General features: G+C 37.8%; 1 protein-coding gene across 1 annotated transcript in view; it reads left to right on the forward strand.

Moving 5' to 3' along the window:
- LOC115225962 (serine/threonine-protein phosphatase 6 regulatory ankyrin repeat subunit A-like) overlaps window positions 1-22,589 on the forward strand; it is a gene marked incomplete at both ends in the record, with an annotated part of 33,447 nt that overhangs the window by 4,860 nt on the left and 5,998 nt on the right. Inside the window, 2 exons of the mRNA XM_036514783.1 lie at window positions 12,129-12,709; window positions 19,013-19,049. Coding sequence (XP_036370676.1) covers window positions 12,129-12,709; window positions 19,013-19,049 — 618 coding nt within the window. The remainder of the gene's footprint in view (window positions 1-12,128; window positions 12,710-19,012; window positions 19,050-22,589) is intronic.

Genomic DNA, 22,589 nt, shown 5'->3' on the forward strand with positions numbered 1-22,589 from the left:
TTTCATAGTGGCATCTCCAGGCCTCTCTCTTTGCATTCTCGTTTAGTGCAAGTGAACCATCTTCCATGCGAACACACTTCTCTCCCACCACATCACAATTCTCTCTCACACACTGTCTTGCAACGCGAAACACCTCCAGTCTTTGGTCCTCACGGCGCAGAACATTGGCAAATTTTTTCTTATCTGCTTCCCCTCTGGCTAGATAGACCTGTCTCCTAGCTTCCCTTTTAGCAGTCTGATACAATTCCCTGCTACCACCATTCTTCCAGTGCTTCCAAGTCTGTCTCTTTTCTCTAATAGCCCTGTCTACGACACTGTTCCACCACCACGTTACCTTGGGACGAGAGGGGACTTTGCACCAGCCACAGATCTGGTCAGTGGCTCTCAGCAGGTTGTCCCTTAGAAATGTCCAGTTGTCCTCTACCCCATGTGATACACTATCCCCTTCTACTTCGTCAAAGGCTTCAAGTAACATGTCTCTAAATCTCTGTCCATTCACAGGATCCTTAAGCTTCCAGATCCTTCTTCTCCATGTTGGTCGTCTTCTGGTTGTCCTCCTACTCCTGATCCTAAAGTCACTAACTACCAGTCTATGTTGTGGGGTGCATTCTTCGCCTGGGAAGGTTTTGGCATTTATAAGTAGCCATCTCTCCCTTTGCCTGGCAAGGATGTAGTCAATTTGGCTGGTATGTTGGCCCGATCGGTAGGTGACTAGGTGGCTGGTAGGTTTCCTGAAGTTAGTGTTGCAAATCATAAGATTATTTGCATCGCAGAACTCCAGCAGCCTGGTTCCCTCCTCGTTGCGGGAACCAGAGCCATAGCCTCCATGTACGCCGTGGAAGCCCCCAGCATGTCGTCCAACGTGACCATTGAAGTCACCAGCCACAAAGAGAAGGTCTCTGTCGTTCGTCAACGAGGTAGTCTGCAGTAGAGTGTCATAGAATCGGTCTTTCTGTCCATCAGGTAGCCCCGACTGAGGAGCATAGGCTGATATAATGGTTGCTAAACTATGATGAAGCGCTAATCTAATCTTAAGTATTCTGTCGCATACTCTGATTACCTCAATTACTTTATCTACCCATTTCTCAGCGATAAGTATACCCACGCCTCCAACCCCGTCAGTGTTCCCTGCCCAGAAAATCTTGTACCTGTGTTCCTTGCCTGTGAGGAACCTAGCAGAACCTCCTCTCCACCTTACTTCTTGCATACAACATATACCCACATGTCTCCGTTCAAGCATCTCAACTATCTCGCCAGACCTACCTTTCAGTGTGCCAACATTGAGGGTGCCAACCCTGAGGGTGTGGGAGGTATGGGCCCTAGAGACCCTGCGTCGGTGGACAGTAGGGCCGTTCAAAGGATGTTCAAAGCATTTTCATTGCCCCAACACCAAATAAATTGCTGAGTTTTTGCATGTATGTATGTGTTGGTTACATGTATGTGTGTGTATGTGTGTGTGTGTGTGTGTGTGCATTCATATGTGCATGTAACTATAAGCTGCTTGTAACACGTGTACATAAGTTCATCTGTAATGTGTGTGTGAGTATGTGCATGCGTGTGTGTGTGTTGCTTTGCGCATATGTATCTGTGTTTATGTGTACATATGTTGCTTCATGAACATGTGTGCATTAGTGTGTATATGTATGTGCATATTAGTGTGTACATGTGTATGCAGGTGTGTTCATGCATGTGTTAGTGTCTAGATGTGTGCGCATGTGTATTGGAATATATAATACATATGTATGCATGTATATTTGTATGCATATATATATACACATATGTATATGTATATATATACACACACACATATACATATGTATATGTATATATATATATACATATATATATACATATGTATATGTAAATGTATATATATATATATATATATATATACATATACATATACATATGTATATATATATATATATATATATATATATATATATATATATATGTTTGTACCTGGGCATTTTGGTATATATGCATGTATTAATTTATATGCCTGTAAACATAAAAGAAATGTGTGTGTGTGTGTATATATATATATATATATATATATGAATGTGCATATACATACATTTGTAGATATACATACATATATATACATGCACATATATATATATATATATATACACACACACATACATTTTTTATGTATCCAGGTAACTAAAGTCTTGGAGGAGTTGCTATGTACATCCGTGAGGACCTCACACCCCAGGTCCTTTTCTCATACTCAAACTCGGTGTGTGACACACGAATTGTACATATAAGGCAACTTGGTGTAGTTGTGTTTGCTATATATCGCCCTCCAGATGCCCCAAGCCATGTAGGCAAGTTTGAAGACTGCCTTATAAAAATAGAAGTTCTAGTCACATTAGAACAACACATAAGTGTACTTCTTATGGGAGACTTCAATCTACCCAATGTCAGATGGCCCGAGGGCCTTTCTCTCCCAGGAATGACACGATGTGAACGAAGACAGGCGAGGTCCCTCCTGAACCTCATCAACACCCTGTACATGGAACAAGTAATACTCCAACCAACCAGGGCAGGTAACACACTGGATCTCTGCTTCACAAATAATATGGATCTCATCCATAATGTGAAAGTGATACCGACACTACTCTCGGATCACAACATGGTAGAGCTGACCATGTACGGGCCAAAGGAAAGCATGGACATGCAGCCTACAAGAAACTCTCAGAATCTTTCCAGCTTGAACTTCCATAAGGCAAACTAGAAACAAATTGAGAAAGAGATCCTCAAACAAAACTGGCCTGAATGTCTCTCCTCGCCAGACATCGACGTGAAACTTCAACAATTCATGTCTGTAATGCAAGCCATATGCTACAAATGTGTCACAGAGAGAAAGGTCACTGTACACAAGAACAAAATCCCCAGAGAGAGGAAAATTTTAATGAGACGGCGTACAAAAATTTCAAATCGCCTAAACAAACAAATTGAAAGCAGTGAAAAGTCCCGCCTGAAAATAAAACTGTTGGAAATTGAAAAATGTCGGCAACTCTCCCATGAAAAGGAAAGAGCAGGCAAAGAAGCCTGGGCTATAGACAACATAAAATCTAACCCCAGAGCTTTCTACAGGTATGCCAAAGAAACACCTACGGTGCACTGTAGGATAGGGCCACTCCTTGAAAAGGATGGCACACTCACAGGAAATCCAATGAGGGTAAGTGAAATACTGAATGAGCAATTCAAGAGTGTTTTCACTCCACCCCTTGGGCATTTCCAAATCACCAATCCAACTGACATCTTTACCACTGCAGATATAAAATCAGAGGCAGCGATGATTGATTACATCAATATAAAGGAAGACGATGTAATAAAGGCTATAGATGAAATGAAAACAAACTCAGCTACTGGCCCCGATGGATTCCCGGCAATCCTCCTAAAAGTATGTAAGAGAGTCCTAGCAAGACCACTGCAGTTCCTCTTTCAGAGCTTCCTTGCAGCTGGCAAACTTCCAAGAAAACTGAAGGAAGGTAAAATATACCCTATTCATAAAGGAGGTAGCAGAGCGGAGGCCAAGAACTACAGCCCTATCTCTCTGACCTCACACATCAGCAAGGTCATGGAACGAATAGTCAGAAGGAAACTAATCACCTTCCTTGAAGAAAATTACTTGCTGCCTGACACCCAACATGGTTTCCGACCAGGAAGAAGCTGCTTAACTCAGCTCCTACAACATTATGACTGGGTGCTGAAACAACTGCTCAACCACTCAAATGTGGAAGTGATATATCTCGACTTTGCAAAGGCTTTTGATAAAGTCGATCATGGAATGATATGTCACAAACAGCGTGATCTTAGCATAGTTGGAAAACTGGGAGAATGGCTTCATGACTTTCTGAAAGATAGAAGTCAGGTGGTAGTAGCCAATGGTGCCACTTCCATTAACACGCAAATAGTGAGCGGTGTTCCACAAGGCACTGTTTTGGGACCACTGCTGTTCATAATGGCTCTCTCAGACATGCCCTCAGCCACACAGAGAGCCATGATCACAAGTTATGCAGATGATACAAAAGTTTCACAAGCAATACAGAACCCTGAAGACACTATGCACCTGCAATGTGAGCTGGACAAAATATACAAGTGGGCTGAAAAGAATAGCATGCAGTTCAATGCTGAAAAGTTTCAAGCTTTATGCTATCAGCATGCAAAACTAAATGCAATACCCAAAAATACACTGGACCTGGAGGGATTGCAATCCCAGAGGCACAATCAGTGCGAGACCTGAGTAATTATGGGAGACTTCAATCTGCCCAATTGATAGGAGACTTCAATCTGCCCATCAGTGATGATGCAACCTTTCATGTGCATGTTGCTAAATTGGCTATGAAATGTAGGCGGCTGACCGGATGGATTCTTAGAGCTTTTAGAACAAGCGACCAGGAAACCACAATGGTCCTCTGGAGGACACTTGTCCTAAGCCACTTTGACTATTGCTCTCAGCTATGGTCATCAACCAGTGTCACATCAATCTCAGAACTTGAGGCAATCCAGCGAAGCTACACGAAGAAGATAGCTTCTATGAAGCATATAAGCTATTGGAAAAGACTCAAGAGATTAAGACTCTATTCCTTAGAGCGTAGGCGAGAAAGATATGCCATAATATATATCTGGAAGATCCTGGAAGGACTTGCCCCAAACTTTGGCATCGAGAGTTACACAAATACTAGAACAGGGTGCCACTGCATAGGGCCAAGGACTCCAAATTTGCAATCAAGATGTATGACAAGATATTGCGAAAGCCTGGGCTTCAGAGGCCCACAGTTCTTCAATATCCTCCCGAAGAACCTGAGAGACCTGCATGGGGTGGATGCAGATGTCTTTAAAATAAAGGCGGACCCCTTCCTGTCAGGTGTCCCAGATGAACCATCTTCACGGCAGGAGGTGCAGATGAGGGCAGCTTCTTCAAACTGTCTCATGCACCAAATGGCAATTGCTAAAAAGTATTGGTGAAGTAAAATCATGTAGCAACACCAAATGGCGGTGCCCCAGCATGGCCACAGCTCTGAGCTCAAACTAGATGAAAATGAAAGAATATATATACACATATATATATATATACATATATATATCTACATATATATATACATATATATATATATATACATATATATATACATATATACCTATATATATACACATATATATACATATATATACACACATATATACATATATATATACATATATATATATATATATACATATATATATATATATATATATACATATATATACGTATATACATATATATATTCATATATATATACATATATATATATACATATGTATACATATACACACACACATATACATATATATATATATATAACATATATATATATATACATATATATATACACACACACACACACACACATATATATATATACTGACATGTATACACAAACAATCACACATACGCACACACACAAATGTTCACACACTCACAAGTGCACACACACACATATATCTTAGTGAAATTTAAAATTAAAGAATTAAGGTTTGCAAAGTAGGCGTTAAATACCGTATCCAAACCTTGTCTCAGGGTAGGTCCCAGGCAGGGTACATGCGGAGCACATTTACCACTCATGGCTTTCAAGCGGAATAAGCAAAACTGTGCGTTCCTCATTGAATCTGTGTCCGGAATACCGAGTTGTGTATGTGTATGTGTGCGTGTACGCGTATGCGTGTGTCAGTGCGCATGCGCACTGGTTTACCTGGGTGTGGGAAGGGGACGATCAGTGTGCGTTTAAATATAGACAGATGCGTATATGTACACGAGCTCGGTGGCGCGATTGCATATATATGGGGGAGCATGTGTCCATGTGTCCGTGAGTGAGAGAATGTGGGTGCCTATTGACAGGATGGCTGATGTCTGTCGATATGTATGTATGTGTATGCGGACGGGCGTGTGCTTCGCATGTGCGCATGAATGTTTACATGCGTGCGCACACACGCATGAATGTATGTGTGAGTGCTTGACTGTGTGTGTGTGTGTCGGTTTAGGCAGCTGCAAAGTCTCAACACTGGAATAACATCCCCACTAAACTTTCTCACCATGTTGCACTTGATTGCTGTAGCCGGCAGCAAACGATTAAGCCGTTTTATCTAATGCCATAAACACCCTTTCCACCCCCACCCCCCTCCGTCTACATTAGATTCTTTGTAATTTTTATTCTTTATTTTTTAGCTACGATTTCTTGACGACAACTACCAACTCCCCACCGCAATTTATATGAGATACTTTGTGTGTTTTTTTATTTTTCAATTTTCTTCCTGACTACATCTTCCTCACTTAACCAAATGTGTCTAAACTGCTGGAATGTTACCATTAGCATATAACCTGGAGCGAAAAGGAAATGTAAATCTGCTAACCTTTGAAGCATGTTTCGTCACCTGATGAAGCTCTTTTGCACTGTGCATTGCATTTGGTGTCATTACATCGCTCACGCCCTCTCGGGAACAGTGCAGGATGAAATCGAAATGATTGTAGTGCTAATAAATGCTTTTAGTTACACTCCGTCATCAGTATTAACCATTTAACACACACACACACACACATACACACACACCCACACACACCAATATTGAACGAGGAGAACAAAAAATGAACACCGCATTGACGGATAAATATTTGGAGGTGAATGAGGCTATCATTGCTTTCTTGCTCAGAGAATTCTCAGCAGTTATCATGGCATCCACATGAGACGTTGATACTTGTCTTGTTCTTGGGTGAGTATACACGAGGCTACATGACACTAAAGCTTCACGAAACTACACGAGATAAGTATACAAGAAACTAGAATTTTTCCCTATTTTATTCACTTAGTTTTACATGTTTACACTTTTATCGCCTTCAAAGTATTCTCCATTTGAAGCAATGCATTGGTCCAGACGCGTTTTCCACTGTTCGAAGCATTGTTGGCAAAGTGATGCCTTTTAACACCTCCACATCTGCATATTTCTGAGCACTAGCTTTCGTCATCGGTGATGACCTTCAAAAAACGGGCCGGATCAACTTCCAGTTTATGACGCACATTCAGTCGTGACTGCTTTTGATCGTCCATGAAAAAGCCAGACACAAATTTTGCTACAACTGTTTTCATTCGCAATTCGTCGCTCAAGATTCGTTGTCAGGAGTTCCAGGACATACCAGTCATATCAACAAGTTCGTCAAATGTTCGGCAACAGTCCTTCAAGATCAGTTTATGAATTTTTGTAATGTTTTCATTCGTTCAGGATGTCGACGGTCGCCATGAATGATGCTGGTCTTCAAGCGACAAGTGACCATTTCTAAAGCGTGAAAACTTGTAAATTTGAATTTTGCTCATGGCAGTGTTCTTGTAAGCTGTTTGAAGCATCAGAACTGCTTTGGCCACCGTTTTCCCCGGCAGAAAACTGAATTTCACGGAAGGACGCTGTTCCTTTTTTTCAGCCATCGCAAAATTCGATGAACAGGTGAGAGGCACTGCATGTTGAAGACTCCCTATTTAACAATACAACTGCAACCGACGCCACCGGTTGACAGGTTGATGCTTGAGGATTGCATCAAGTGGCTTCTACCGGCGGAAGATTGAACTACAACAGGCTTGTCCCACAGAGAATGTTACCGGTTCTTTTGGGTGACTGTTCGTATGTGTATAAAGATGGTTGTCGTAAACACTGTAGTAAACTCTAAGGTTGGTGGATGGTTTATTGTGCAATCTGCTATAGCTTGTAACACTGCCAGACATAGCCTCCACCACCTGCTACATATCCATAATGAATATATGCGCCTAGGTGAGGCATTATGCCTCTCCTCAGTATGAAAGAAGGGTTTAAGGTTGTTAAGTTCTGTCATACCCACGTATTTATGAATGTCTTTCAGTCAGTGCGGTCCTGACATCACCTCTTCCTATATGACACCTTCTGCTGGTGACAAAAGGCCTCTCGCTCAGAGTAAAAGGCAGACTGTATGACGCATGTGTACGAACAGCCATGCTACATGGCAGTGAAACATGGGCCGTGACTACTGAGGATATGTGTAAGCTCGCAAGAAATGAAGCCAGTATGCTCCGATGGATGTGTAATGTCAGTGTTCGTACTCGACAGAGTGTAAGTACCTTGAGAGAAAAGTTGGACCTAAGAAGCATCAGTTGTGGTGTGCAAGAGAGATGTTTTCGCTGGTATGGTCATGTGGCGAGAATGGCTGAAGATAGGTGTGCGCAAAAGTGCTACACCCTAGCAGTTGAGAGAACCTGTGGAAGAGGTAGACCCAGGAAAACCTGGGACGAGGTGGTGAAGCATTGAAGAGTTGGAGGAGTGCTTAACCCCACTTAAGCTCCGACTGGCCTCCGTGCCGGTGGCACGTAAAAAGCACCATCCGATCATGGCCGTTGCCAGCCTCGTCTGGCACGTAAAAAGCACCTACTACACTCACGGAGTGATTGGTGTGAGGAAGGGCATCCAGCTGTAGAAACACTGCCAGATCAGACTGGGCCTCGTGCAGCCTTCTGGCTTCCCAGACTCCAGTTGAACCGTCCAACCCATGCTAGCATGGAAAGCGGACGTTAAACGATGATGATGATGAAAATATAAAACATCAACATAATATAAGACTTATTGACTTCATAATTCACACGATAAGATACAAGGTAATAAAGATTCAAGAGTTACTACACAGAGTCTGGTGGAGAATTTGAGATTATACAATATTAACATGACGTACTAATACACGAAGATAATGTTCCATCGACGGGCCGTTTCGGAGACGTGTCCGATAATATGATATAAATTTCATATTCTTAATGAGACAGATACTCCCCTCATCAGGATGCTTCACAACAAGTCACAATGATAGCAACACATAAAAGGACAACTTACTTCGTTACATTCTATCCAATTTCAAAGTCTTATTGATAATTCACTGATCCCCTTTATAGAACAGTTATATTAACTCACTTTAATCTTTATTATAGGCAGGTAACCTGAACAAAGAATGGACATAACAAAGACAGACAACACAAAACATGGGGTACATATAACGAAGAATAAATATGAATGTTTATAATGAATAGAATGGAATGGCTTACGAGACCCCAAAGCTCATTTTACTGTTCTTTTATACAGTTTATAATCTAGGCCAATTTCCAGAGGTACTCTATCGATTCTTACTCTAGCAGCTCTTCTTCCACAGTATGTAGGCAAAAGTGCACACCTAGCCATTCTCAAGGGTACAGTGGTGTGCCTTTTTGCATCCTCCTCACTCGTAAAGCGCACATCCACCGTGCCGTATTGTCTACCTCTTGCGTAGAACGTTGTTAATTGCTCAACCCCACTTAAGCACTCCTCCAACTCTTCAATTTCTACTGCTTCAATTTTCTTCGTCTCGAAGAATTAAAGGCCTGTGTTAAGCTCAGTTCAAACCATTCTATTATAATACTTTTTTATTTTATTTTTAATTCCATTCCAATGTTTATCTGAAGTTAGCTATCCTAGTTCAAATCATACTAATTCAATCCTTACCAACATAAAATACTAATTTACTTCATTGATTATCATATTATTTTCAATTACATTTTAAATTTTCAGTTACAGATTTTAGATTTTAGATTTTAAAATTTAAATTATCATCATTATCCTTACTACGAATTAATATTATGAATTTTTATTATTATTATTATTACTCTTATTCTTATATTTTTGTTTTTAAATTTCTTTAAAAACGTCGAGTGTATCTTATGTGTGAAAACCGGAATTGCACCAGTAAGTTTATTTAGCATAGCATGATTGTAATTCTTCAAAATAAAGTAAGCCTCCCTAAGGCATAATCCACATCTAGTGGATCCGATTCCAAAGGGAGGGGCATGAGCAAAGATGGACCAAGATAATTTGAATTCTTTACTCTTTTCCCTAAGATCGTTTATAAACAATGCTAATGCGGTGGATGTCCAATATTTTGGAATTTTAAATGAACATTTTTGAATATTTTTAAATACCTACGAGTTTTATTTTATATCATATCGACGTCTTATACATATTGTTTATATCTATTTGTATATCTAATAATTTATTTATATATTTATAATGCCAACGTATTTTTAAAATATTAAAAAAATATTTTAAAATATTTTAAAATATCTTTAAATATTAAATATTTATAAGTTCATATACTTGTATGTGTTAATACTGCATTATCTGGAACTTTATATTGATTTATTAATGCCCAATGAAATTGCACACATATATATTGAATATTCTATTGGATAATAGGTCATGTTCCTCTAGTTTTCCGCTGGTATTGCTTCCATTGAAATAATATATATATATATATATATATATATATATATATATATATATATATATATATATATATATATATCTACGATTATGCCATGAAAAAGTATCCTCTCAATGCCACATAAAAATGCACTCACGTCGGTACCACTCAAAAAGCACCCTTGCCAATGCTATGTAAAAAATTCCCCGCACACTCCATAAATTGAGTGGTGGTCGAAAGGGTATCCAGTCGTACAGACCATGCCAAAACAAGACTGGAGCCTGGTTCAGCCCTCGATTTGCCATGCAAGCATGGGAAACGGACGTTAAATGGTAAAAATAATGATGACGATACATACATACATACATGCATGTACACATGGATGCATGCATACATACATACATACTACATACATACATACATACATACATACATACATACATACATGCATGCATGCATACATACATACATACATACATACATACATACATACATACATACATACATACACACACACACACACACATACATACATACATACATACATACATACATACATACATACATACATACAACCATACATGTATATATATATTAGCAATAACGGAGGAATTCAAGACAAGCTGCCACTTGGAATTCTTCTATGCTGATGGCCTTGCTCTAAAAGCTGAGTCACAAGAACTAGAAACGAAGTTGAGGGTGTGGAAGCAGGATCTAGAATCAAAGAGCCTTAGGGTTAACCGAACAAAAACCAAATCACAAATTCCTTCAGGTAGATAGCCCTGCTCTGTCTGTAGAAAAGGTGTAGGTAGAAACTCCATGAGATATACCCTGCGTAAGCTATGGACACATAAGTTGCACAACAATATCAAAGGAAGGATAACCGAGCCGATAGTTTTTGTGTGTGGCAGATGCACAGGGATAATAAACACTGAAGATGTACACAAAACAGATTCCATCACATGTCAGGGGGAAAAGCTAGAAGTAATTGATATTTCCTGGGTTACATTGCAGGAGGCAAGATCTTATCATCTCCAGGCAGTCTTGGAAATAGTGTAAGGGTGCTTTTAGGGGTGTGTAGGCCCCAGTCCCAGACAGGTCTTTGCACTTGTTGTGTACAGAGACTGGATGTATATATATATATATATATATATATATATATATATACATATATGGCACGTAAAAGCACCCACTCCAATCACGGAGTGGTTGGCGTTAGGAAGGGCATTCAGCTGTAGAAACTTTGCCAGATCAGACTAGGCCTGGTGCAGCCTTCTGACTTCCCAGACCCCAGTTGAACCGTCCAACCCATGATAGCATGGAAAGCGGACGCTAAACGATGATATATATATATATATATATATATTATATATATATATATATATTATAGACATAGGCATATATCCAATAGAATATTCAATATATATATGTGTGCACTTTCAAATATACTTATATACATATGTATATATAAATATACGGTGGTGCCCCAGCATGACCGCAGCTTTCTGGCTGAAACATCTTTAAGGATTTAAGGATATATATACACACACACACATACATACATACATACATACATACGTACATACATACATACCTACATACATACGTACATACATACATACGTACACACATACATACATACATACATACATACATACATACAAACACACACACACACACACACATACATACATACATACATACATACATACATACATACATATACAGGAAACATCTACATATTTCACGTGATGTTTAGAGGGACTTTTCTCTTTCTGTGTTTTTAATTCTTGTATCTTCTTTTCGAGACGATATTGTTCATGTCTTTATTGCTTTTCAGATCAATAAACGAAACGTGAACGGTGACACACCTCTACTTCTGGCTTGTCACAGGGGTAACACAGAAGTCATTCAACAACTTCTCTTGTATAAACCCGATGTTAATCTGGAGAATAAACATAATAACACGCCGCTACACTGGGCCTGCAGTTGGGGATTCAAAGACATTGTTGAACAACTCTTGCTGTTTGATGCCGACGTCAATAGGAAAGATATATATCACTACACACCTCTACACTGGGCCTGTGATAGTGGACATCTTGAAGTTGTTCAACAGCTCCTATGGTGGAGCAAGAGCTGTTCAGAATCTTCATTAACTAAAGCTGATGTCAATGCTGTGGATTCAGACGATGTTACAGCTCTACATGTGGCCTGTGGACTTGGATACGAAAATATTATTAAAGAACTTCAAATACCTGAACTTAAAGTCAATGCGAAAGATAAAAAGTATGAAAACACACCTTTACACTGGGCCTGTCGCAGTGGACATAAACAAGCTGTTCAACAACTTCTGAATTCTAAACCTGATGTTAATCTAACGAATGCAGAGGGCAACACACCTCTACATCTGGCAGTTCTAAAGTAAGTCCTCATTGGATGTGGATTATCCAAATATATTTCTTTTAATTTTTCAATGTTTTTATCGAGCCACTCTTGTCATAATTCCAGCATGGGTCATTCTTCTATTCCCTTCTATCTTTCTTCCGCTTTCTCTCTCTCTTTCTCTCTCTATTGTAATGTTCCTCTTTCCTCTGACCCTGGGCTAAATACAGAATCATCCCGTTGCAATATTTAATTTGTTATCTTTAAGTTCTAAGTTCAAATCATGCCAGGTTTAATAAACTGTTCCCCCTCTCTCTTGTTTTTATGTCTTATTAGTTTTGGACAAAATACCTTGTGGTATTTACGACCCTTTATACTTTGAGTTCAAATCCTGCTGAGGTTCATTCGGCTTTTCATTTTTGCAAAGTCAGTAAAAATACAATACCGGTGATTGTATAGACTGGAGTCTATACAATCACTCTACCCCTTCTCCACTCCTAGATTTCAGACACTGTACTTATGTAACAGTTGTAAATTGTATATATATATATTTGTTGCTGTGGTTACTCAACTCTCTTTCTCCCTCTCTCTCTCTATATATATATATCTATATATATATATATATATATATAATATATATATATATATATAGAGAGAGAGAGAGAGAGAGAGAGAGATGAGTGTATTTTTACCTTGTTAACAATTAACACGGAAAAAATAAATAAATAGTTACCAGGGCAGCAAAAATCTCACAAGTAAAGGTGTTGTAACTCCTTGTTTATAAAGGTAGAAACTTTGTGTTTACGTTGAATATTTTGAATAATATGAATAAAAAATGGAGTTAACGCAGGTGTAAACAAATATTTTTACTTTCGACACATGTTTCGAAAATTCCACTGATACTATTCAAAAGAATAAATGGTATAAACAATGCAATCTTCTCCTCAGGAAAGTGAAAAAAAAAGAACTCGTCAATAAGACATTTTAGCAAAAAATGATGGGTTTGTATAGCGATAGACAGAACGCTATTAATATTGTTTAAAAAAACGTTATATGATATAACGTCATAAGTAGCTAACAGAAAGAGTAGGGATATTAATAGTGAATGTTAAATATAAAGGAAATTAAAGTCTAAACTATATATAATGATAAAGACTACTTATATGCACTAAATGTATGTTTTTACCAATGCTTACATCTGTATGCTCGCTCTATAACCGTGTTTACTAGAGTATTTTTAGAAAAAGTAATGAAAAATAGCTCAGAATTGCAAAGAAGACAGAATTCCTTGCCTTTGTCATATGGTATCGAAATTGAGAGGATCAACCATTCTAAATGAAATTGTTCATTGTGGTCTTTTAAATCTCAAATCAGTTTGCTGAGACCGGTACTATTACGTTTATTTCTATCCCTAAATGTTGAGTAATGGATAGAAATTCTTTTAGATAACTCTAACGATGTGCTTCCAATGTAAAATCGTACTTTATTACGAGTACTGATTATACACTGGTATATAGAATTTTTAATCTTAGAGTTACTTGACATAAATTTAATTCTATTGGAATTGACTTCAGATACAATAACCTTGTTATTAATATTTCTAGAGGGTTGGATAATATTAGCTAAATTAATGTTAGTATTAGTAAATGTATTAATATTTAACAGTTTGTTATTATGAGAAGATATAATTTGCAAGAGATTTTTTGTGTTTGAAAAACCCATCCTAACCTTATGTGAATTGATTATAGAGAAATGTTTGGAAAATTCGTAGCAATCATCATCATCATTGTTCGACCGTGGTCGAGACAATGGAATTGACTATGCCTCGCCAGACTTCACGGTCCATCATGATATTACGGAGGTCCTGTTGCTGGATGCCTGTATCCCTGGAGATTACATCAGGGTAGGAGAGTGTGCGCTCTCTGGTATTGACGAAACAGCAGTGGGAGATTAGATTTAATTTGTCTCCCGTAAGGAATTATTAACCAAATATTTTTACTAGTATTCATAGCGTAATTACTTTAAACCATTTAAAGTGAAAACTATGCTAATTCCTAATATATAAAAAATGGCCTAAAAGGGTATTATACGTCAGCAAAGGTTGGAAAATAATGAGGCAAAGCTTTATATATATACTTACAGACACACACACACACATAAATACACCCACGCAACATATATAAGAATTCATATACCCCATACATTTACCAGCACTCACACAAACACACAAAACATTATACACACACACATGCACACCAACATCCATATATATATATATATATTATATATATATATTATATATATATATATATAAACGGCAGCTTGTCTGTCTGTGTGTCTGTGTGTCTGTGTGTCTGTCAGGTTGTACCCTCACCCTGACCACGGCTTTCAACCGATTCTGATGAAACTTGACACACACATAGCCCAATGTCATAATTCAAAACTAACGCAGCGAAAATTTTGAAAAGTTCCCCCAGTTCTGAAAAAAATCGATATATTCGACATGGGGTCGAGAATCAGAAACACAAACCACAGACTGTCTAGGGGACGCAACTCGACCTTTTTAACTCTCAACTCCATCAATATCCAGCTACTTGAAGCTATTCCTGGTGATGTCCACGTCTACAAATCTTTTGATAGGACAGCAGACCCCGCCGAGCTTGCCGATTATCCTGTTGAATTCCTGAATTCACTTGAACCGCCATGCCTGCCGCCACACATCCTGAAGTTAAAAGCTGGTGCACCCATTATGCTCATCAGGAATTTGGTTCCACCTAAACAGTACAACAGCACACGTCTGGTTGTGAAACATTTGCCACAACATTTAATAATGGCCACAATACTTACCGGTTGTGGGAAGGGAGAGGACGTCTTCATTCCACGCATGCACCTTCAACCGTCGGGTGCTGACCTACCAATCCACTTCAAGCGTTCTCAGTTTCCTGTTAAACTCTGCTTCGCAATGTCCATCAATAAATCCCAAGGCCAAACGCTACAAGTCGCTGGGTTACAGTTGGGCGAACAGTGCTTCGCCCACGGTCAACTCTACGTGGGCTGTTCACGCGTTGGGAGGCGCAATGATGTTTTCGCCCAAAGGGACAGCTAGGAACATCGTATACACAGAAGTATTCGAGTGAAGAGAAGACATTGCGACCTACACATGCGCCTTCGTTCCCTAGAGGGAAAGGACTAGATTGGGATTAGTCGTTGCCTACTAGGGGCTCTTACATACCCGGGCAACGCCAGGCTATGCTGCTAGTATATATATATATATATACCCATCCACACACACACACACATCCATACATTCAACAGCACACATATATACACACACACATATACACACCTGCACCTATATACATATACATACAAATATATAAACATATATACCTAGGCACACACACACATATATACACTCAACGCATACACGCATTCATATACACACATACACACTCCTCAGACACATGTATATACACATCTGCATGCATACCAATATACATCCATTCATCAACCCACACATATACCCACACATACACACAAGGTCATACATCCGCATATATACACACAGACCTATACACATATGCGCGCACACACACATAAACATATGTACATACATATACATACAAGTATATACATACATACAAGTATATACATACATACACAAAATTATGTACATATAACCATACACACCCACACATATGTAAACATACACACATGCTCGCATATATGCGCGCACATACAACCGCCCATACATACACACATGTCACACACACTTACACATGCGCACACATATATGTGCATACGCATATATGCACGCATATATGCGCTCACACATCCTTGCACACTCATACATTTACGCATGCATAGAAATACATGCCAGCACATACACCCAGGAATGCACACATACATATGGACATATTCATACATGCATACAGACATACGCATACATACATACATGCACACACATATATACGGATATACATGCACGCCTACACATGCACGTACACTTACTCTCGTGCATATACATACACAAATGCACACATATATATATATATATGTTATAATGAATTATCAAGTACCAGTAAATAAAAAAGTACAAATAAGTACAAACATACATAAAAACAACTTAATATTGGAGGCCACCATGTGGATTCATACAAAAACCTACATGAAAAATAAATATATGCCAGTAATGAATAATATGAATTGGTATTATCTGTAAGTCGATGACTGAAAGGAATCTGTTCCTCCATTTTCTTATTTGTATATATATATATATATAATATATATATATATATATATATATATATATATATGAAAGGTTTGAAAATGCAATTTTAAAAGATGTTTATTTACTTGACCGGTTTCACTTTTTTAGAATGAAATTGTCAAAAGTAAAATGTAAAAGCGTTGTTGTGTTAGGTTCTGGTTGTCCCAGTTATTACGATACATATATACATTCTTTGATAATAACAAGAAAATGTGAAAAACGGTTTACAAGGAAAAAGGATATATACATACATAAGCCAAAAGAAGAGTGGAGATTAATTCACATCCAAAGCCTTTTTATCAAAAAGTTTTCTACAGAATACCTAAGACTGACCAACAATTGGTTCTACTGCACCAACTACTCATTGCTCTGTATGCAAACTTCCTGCGTTAATATTCAGTTGAAGGTCAAAAGGTTTGCTTTTTAAATCGAATTGGATTCTGGTCTTAGAATCCCATCTGCTGGTATTACAGTTGAATCGTGGTCATGAAAAAATATATATTTCTTCTACTGTGTAGAATGTATATTCATTGTATGTATGTATGTATGTATGTGTGTGTATGTATGTATGTATGTATGTATGTATGTATGTGTGTGTATGTATGTTTGTATGTATGTATGTATGTATGTGTGTATGTATGTATGTATGTAGGTATGTATGTACGTATGTATGTATGTATGTATGTATGTGTGTATGTATGTATGTAATGTATGTATGAATGTATGTATGTATGTATGTATGTATGTATGAATGTATGTATGTAGGTATGTATGTTTGTATGTATGTATGTGTGTGTATGTATGTAGGTATGTATGTATGTGTTTATGTGTGTGTCTATGTATGTGGTGTGTATGTAGGTATGTATGTATGTAGGTATGTATGAAAGTATGTATGTATATATGTAGGTATGTATGAATGTATGTATATAGGTATGTATGTATGTGTGTGTTGTATGTTGTATGTATGTATGTATGTGTATGTATGTAATGTATGTATGAATGTATGTATGTATGTATGTATGTATGTATGTATGTAGTTTGTATGTATTGTATGTATGTATGTTTGTATGTTGTTGTGTGTATGTAAGTATGTATGTATGTATGTATGTATGTAGGTATGTAGGTATGTAGGTATGTATGTAGGTATGTATGTGTGTATGTAGGTATGTGTGTATGTATGTATGAATGTATGTATGTATGTATGTATGTATGTGTGTATGTCTGTGTGTATGTATGTAAGTATGTATGTATGTATGTATGTATGTATGTATGTATGTAGGTATGTGTGTATATATGTAGTATGAATGTATGTATGTAGGTATGTATGTAGGTATGTACGTGTGTGTATGTATGTAGGTATGAATGTATGTATGTAGGTATGTATGTATGTATGTAAGAATGTATGTATGTATGTAGGTATGTGTGTAGTATGTATGTATGAATGTATGTTGGTATGTAGTATGTATGTATGTAGGTATTATGTAGGTATGTATGGGTTGTAGGTATGTGTGTATGTATGTATGTGAATGTATGTATGTAGGTATGATGTATGTATGTGATGTATGTATGTATGTATGATGTATGTATGTATGTAGGTATGTATGTATGTATGTATGTATGTATGTAGGTATGTATGTATGATGTATGTAGGTATGTGTTGTATGTATATGAATGTATGTATGTAAGTATGTATGTATGCATGTATGTATGTAGGTATGTGTGTATGTATGTATGTATGTATGAATGTATGTATGTGTGTATATATGTATGTATGTATGTATGTGTGTATGTATGTATGTGTGTATTTATGTATGTATGTATGTGTGTGCGTGTATGTATGTATGTGTGTACGTGCGTGCGTCTATGTATGTATGTGTGTGTGTGTGTGTATGTATGTATGCATGCATGCATGCATGTATGCATTTATGTCTAAATAACCATTGGTGTAATTAGGCTATAATGACCTAATTACTTTTGTTTCCATTAAATTATATCCTAATAATTATTAATTATTAATCTCTATAATTGGTGGTATTTCTTATATTTTTCTTGCCTCTTTTTATAACTTTCAGTCAACGTTACGATGTCGTGGCCTTCCTTCTTTCCCAGGTTAGTTAACACATACATACTATATACACTCTCTAGTATTTATTGATCTGTTCAATATTTATACTGGGGGTAGATTTAATCAATTGTACCTTCACCTTTAAGTTGCAGGTCTTGGATTTGTGGAGGAACATGGTATCTTAGGATGGTATTCGTAGTGATGACACTCCAGCTGACAACCACCACTAACAAAAGCAACTCCATTGGTCACATGATACAACATATATACAACGGCTTAATTAAATTAACCCATAGACATCACATTATTTTATGTTTATTTATATATGTGGTTGTATGTACATACATGTGTGTGTTTGTACTCAACCTTGCCTAAACACAACATGCGAGTTGTAAACGAACATCACCGTAACACATGAGAAGTTGTTCATTTCCTGTCTTCAGCGAAAAACATGTTAAGCTGTCGGAAAAGATTACCTTGCTTGGAAATAGGTGACGGTTGGTGACAGAGAGGGCACCCTGCCAGAGAGAATCTGTAAAACAGACTCTGTCTGATCCATGCGAGCATGGAAAAGTGAACGTAATGTTTTCTCTATGTATGTATGTATGTATGTATGTATGTATGTATGTATGTATGTATGTATGTATGTGTGTGTGTGTGTGTATGATGTACGTGTATACACACGCACGCACATATATATATATATATATATATAATATATATATATATATATATATATATATATACATATATATATATATATATATATACATACATACATACATACATACATACATACATACATACGAGGCACGTTCAATAAGTAATGCCTCTGAACCACTTGCAGTTGTTTGATCTAGCTGAAATTTTGCATGTGCAATTATTTATATCTCTATAGATTAAGCGACAAATTACAGCTCTGAACTAATTGTGGTTTCTAATTTACAGGTGTTTGAAATGAGTCAAGTGTGAAATGGAGCCTGTTGAGTTTCGAGCAGTGATCCGGTTTTTGTATTTGAAAGGACGCACACCATGGGAGACTTTTGATGAAATGAAAGTAACTTATGGTGATGATGCCCCATCATATGGCCTTGTAAAACGCTGGCATCGTGAATTCAAATATGGTCGGAACTCCGTGGAAACAGCTCCCAGATTTGGTCGCCACACTTCTTCCATTGATGAGGCATCTGTCCGTCAATTTGAGGCTGCCATTTTGGAAGATCGACACATAACAATTCGCCAAATAGTCCATCAGGTCACGATTAGTACCGGGTCTGTGAAAACTATCATTCATGACCATTTGCATATGCAAAAGGTGTCTTCCAGAAGCAAAAACGCGTCGAGTGCTCGATGATGAATTTGAAGATGTGCCAAGTAGATGAGTCAAAATTTTTCAAAAGACTGATTACACAGGATGAAACCTGGGTCTATCACTATGATCCAGAGACCAAAGCCCAGTCAATGCAGTGGAAGCACCGTGACTCACCTCCTTCAAAGAAGGCAAGGGTACAGTCCTCCGCTGGCAAGTTCATGCTCACAGTCTTCTGCGACCACGACGGAGTAGTGATGACAGATTTCCTGGCAAAGGGTACCACAATTACAGGAGCCTATTATGCTTCACTTTTGAGGAAATTAAGAGAAGCTCTCAAAATCAAGAGGCGGGGCGAGATCAGCAAAGGCATCCTCCTCCTGCAGGACAACGCTCCGGTCCACAACTCACGTGTCGCCAGATCAGAAGCACAGGCGTGCGGCTATGAACTCCTTCCACCCTCTGATTTTCGCCTCTTCCCAGCCATGAAGTTGTTTTTGAAAGGAAAGTGTTTCCCAGATGATGCAGCCTTGATTTCTGAAGTCACGTCGTGGTTGGAGCACCAAGCTGGGGTCTTCTAAAAAAACAGTCTCCAGAGCTGCATCAAACAATTGGAGAAATGTGTAACTCTGGATAGTTCCTATATAGAAAAAGACTAATAACTGTGCCAAGTTTCTTTGCTCTACTGTTATGGGAAGTGGGTCAGGGGCATTACTTATTAAACGCCCCTCGTACATATACACACAGAATATGTATGTATGTATGTATGTATGTATGTATGTATGTATGTATGTATGTATATATATATATATAATATATATATATATAAATATATATATATGTGCGTGCGTGTGTATACACGTACATCATACACACACACGCACACATACATACATACATACATACATACATACATACATACATACATACATACATACATACAGAAAACATTACGTTCACTTTTTCATTTGAGCATGGGCAAGTGAACGTAATAATTTTGTGTGTGTGTATGTATATATATATATGGCGGTGCCCCAACATGGCCACAGCTCATGAGCTGAAACTAGATAAAATAAAACCAAAAATAAAATATATATGTGTGAGTGTGTGCGTTTATATATAATACATTAACCATGTCTTACTGAATATATCAAACATATGAGCATATATCAAGACAAACATCTGCTAACCTTGTTTTCATTTGCCGAAATCTATCCACCTAATCCCAGCTCATTCTTTCTGACCTGTCCAAATCTTTAGGGCAACCACAGTCAATGTCGACACATTGAATTTTATATCTGGTAAAATGTTTGAAATGTTAAAACAGAGTGTGTGGATGTGTGTTGTGTACAAGAGGTAAAATGGAGGGGAACCTTGTATACATCAAATCTTCTGAACAGACGTTGAAGAGACATCATATCCTCTGGAAAGACAATAGTAATTCGATTGGAGAATGGCCACGATTTTAACAGAGAAAAGTATAAATGAAGGATCAATGTCGTCAGAGTATTTGATAGGATAATTAATCTCAAATTAATCTTGGAAAATACAGAAGTGACTATTATCTCATTTTTATGAGGTATAGTAGACAATCTCCATGACAAAAGACCCTGCCTCTTTCTTCATGACTGGTGACTTCAATAGATATATAGGGGTAGATTCTATGGTTATGGGTTTGGTTCTCGAGGTGAGGTGGGATAAAACTCTTGGAGTTCTGGGATGCAAATGACCTGATGATCTGCAGCACTATCTTCAGGAAACAACCAGACACCTAATCACCTATCAAGCTAATGATACCAGATTGACTACGTTTTCACATAAAACATTTTATTGACAGATGGCTTTAAATGCAAAGTCCTTCCTTAGGGGAGGAATTTCTAGTCAACATCGATTAGCAGCTAGCAACTTCAGACTTGCAATTAAAAGAACTTTAAGATGCAAGCCAGTCTGGAAGAAGAAAATATGGATGTTTAAAGATTCATCAAGCAGTTGGATTTCGAGGATCCGTAATCAAAACAGTTGATAAAAAAGGTCGAGAAACATATAACATCCACACTTTGAAGTACTCACGGGGAAAAGTTACTGGGGTGGAGGGATGCAATCCAAATTTGTTCCAATGGGGCCAAGGTTATATCGTAGGGGAGCAGTGAAGTAGACAAAGTCATAAAAGCAAAGAAGCTACCTTTGAAAAATAGGGGAAACAAATAATAATACCAGAGAAGCTAAAAGAGAAGTTAAACAACATATATATTTAACAAGGTGAGAAGCTAAAAGA

Source organism: Octopus sinensis, linkage group LG29 (assembly GCF_006345805.1).
Source record: "Octopus sinensis linkage group LG29, ASM634580v1, whole genome shotgun sequence".
NCBI classification, from domain to species: Eukaryota; Metazoa; Mollusca; class Cephalopoda; order Octopoda; family Octopodidae; genus Octopus; species Octopus sinensis.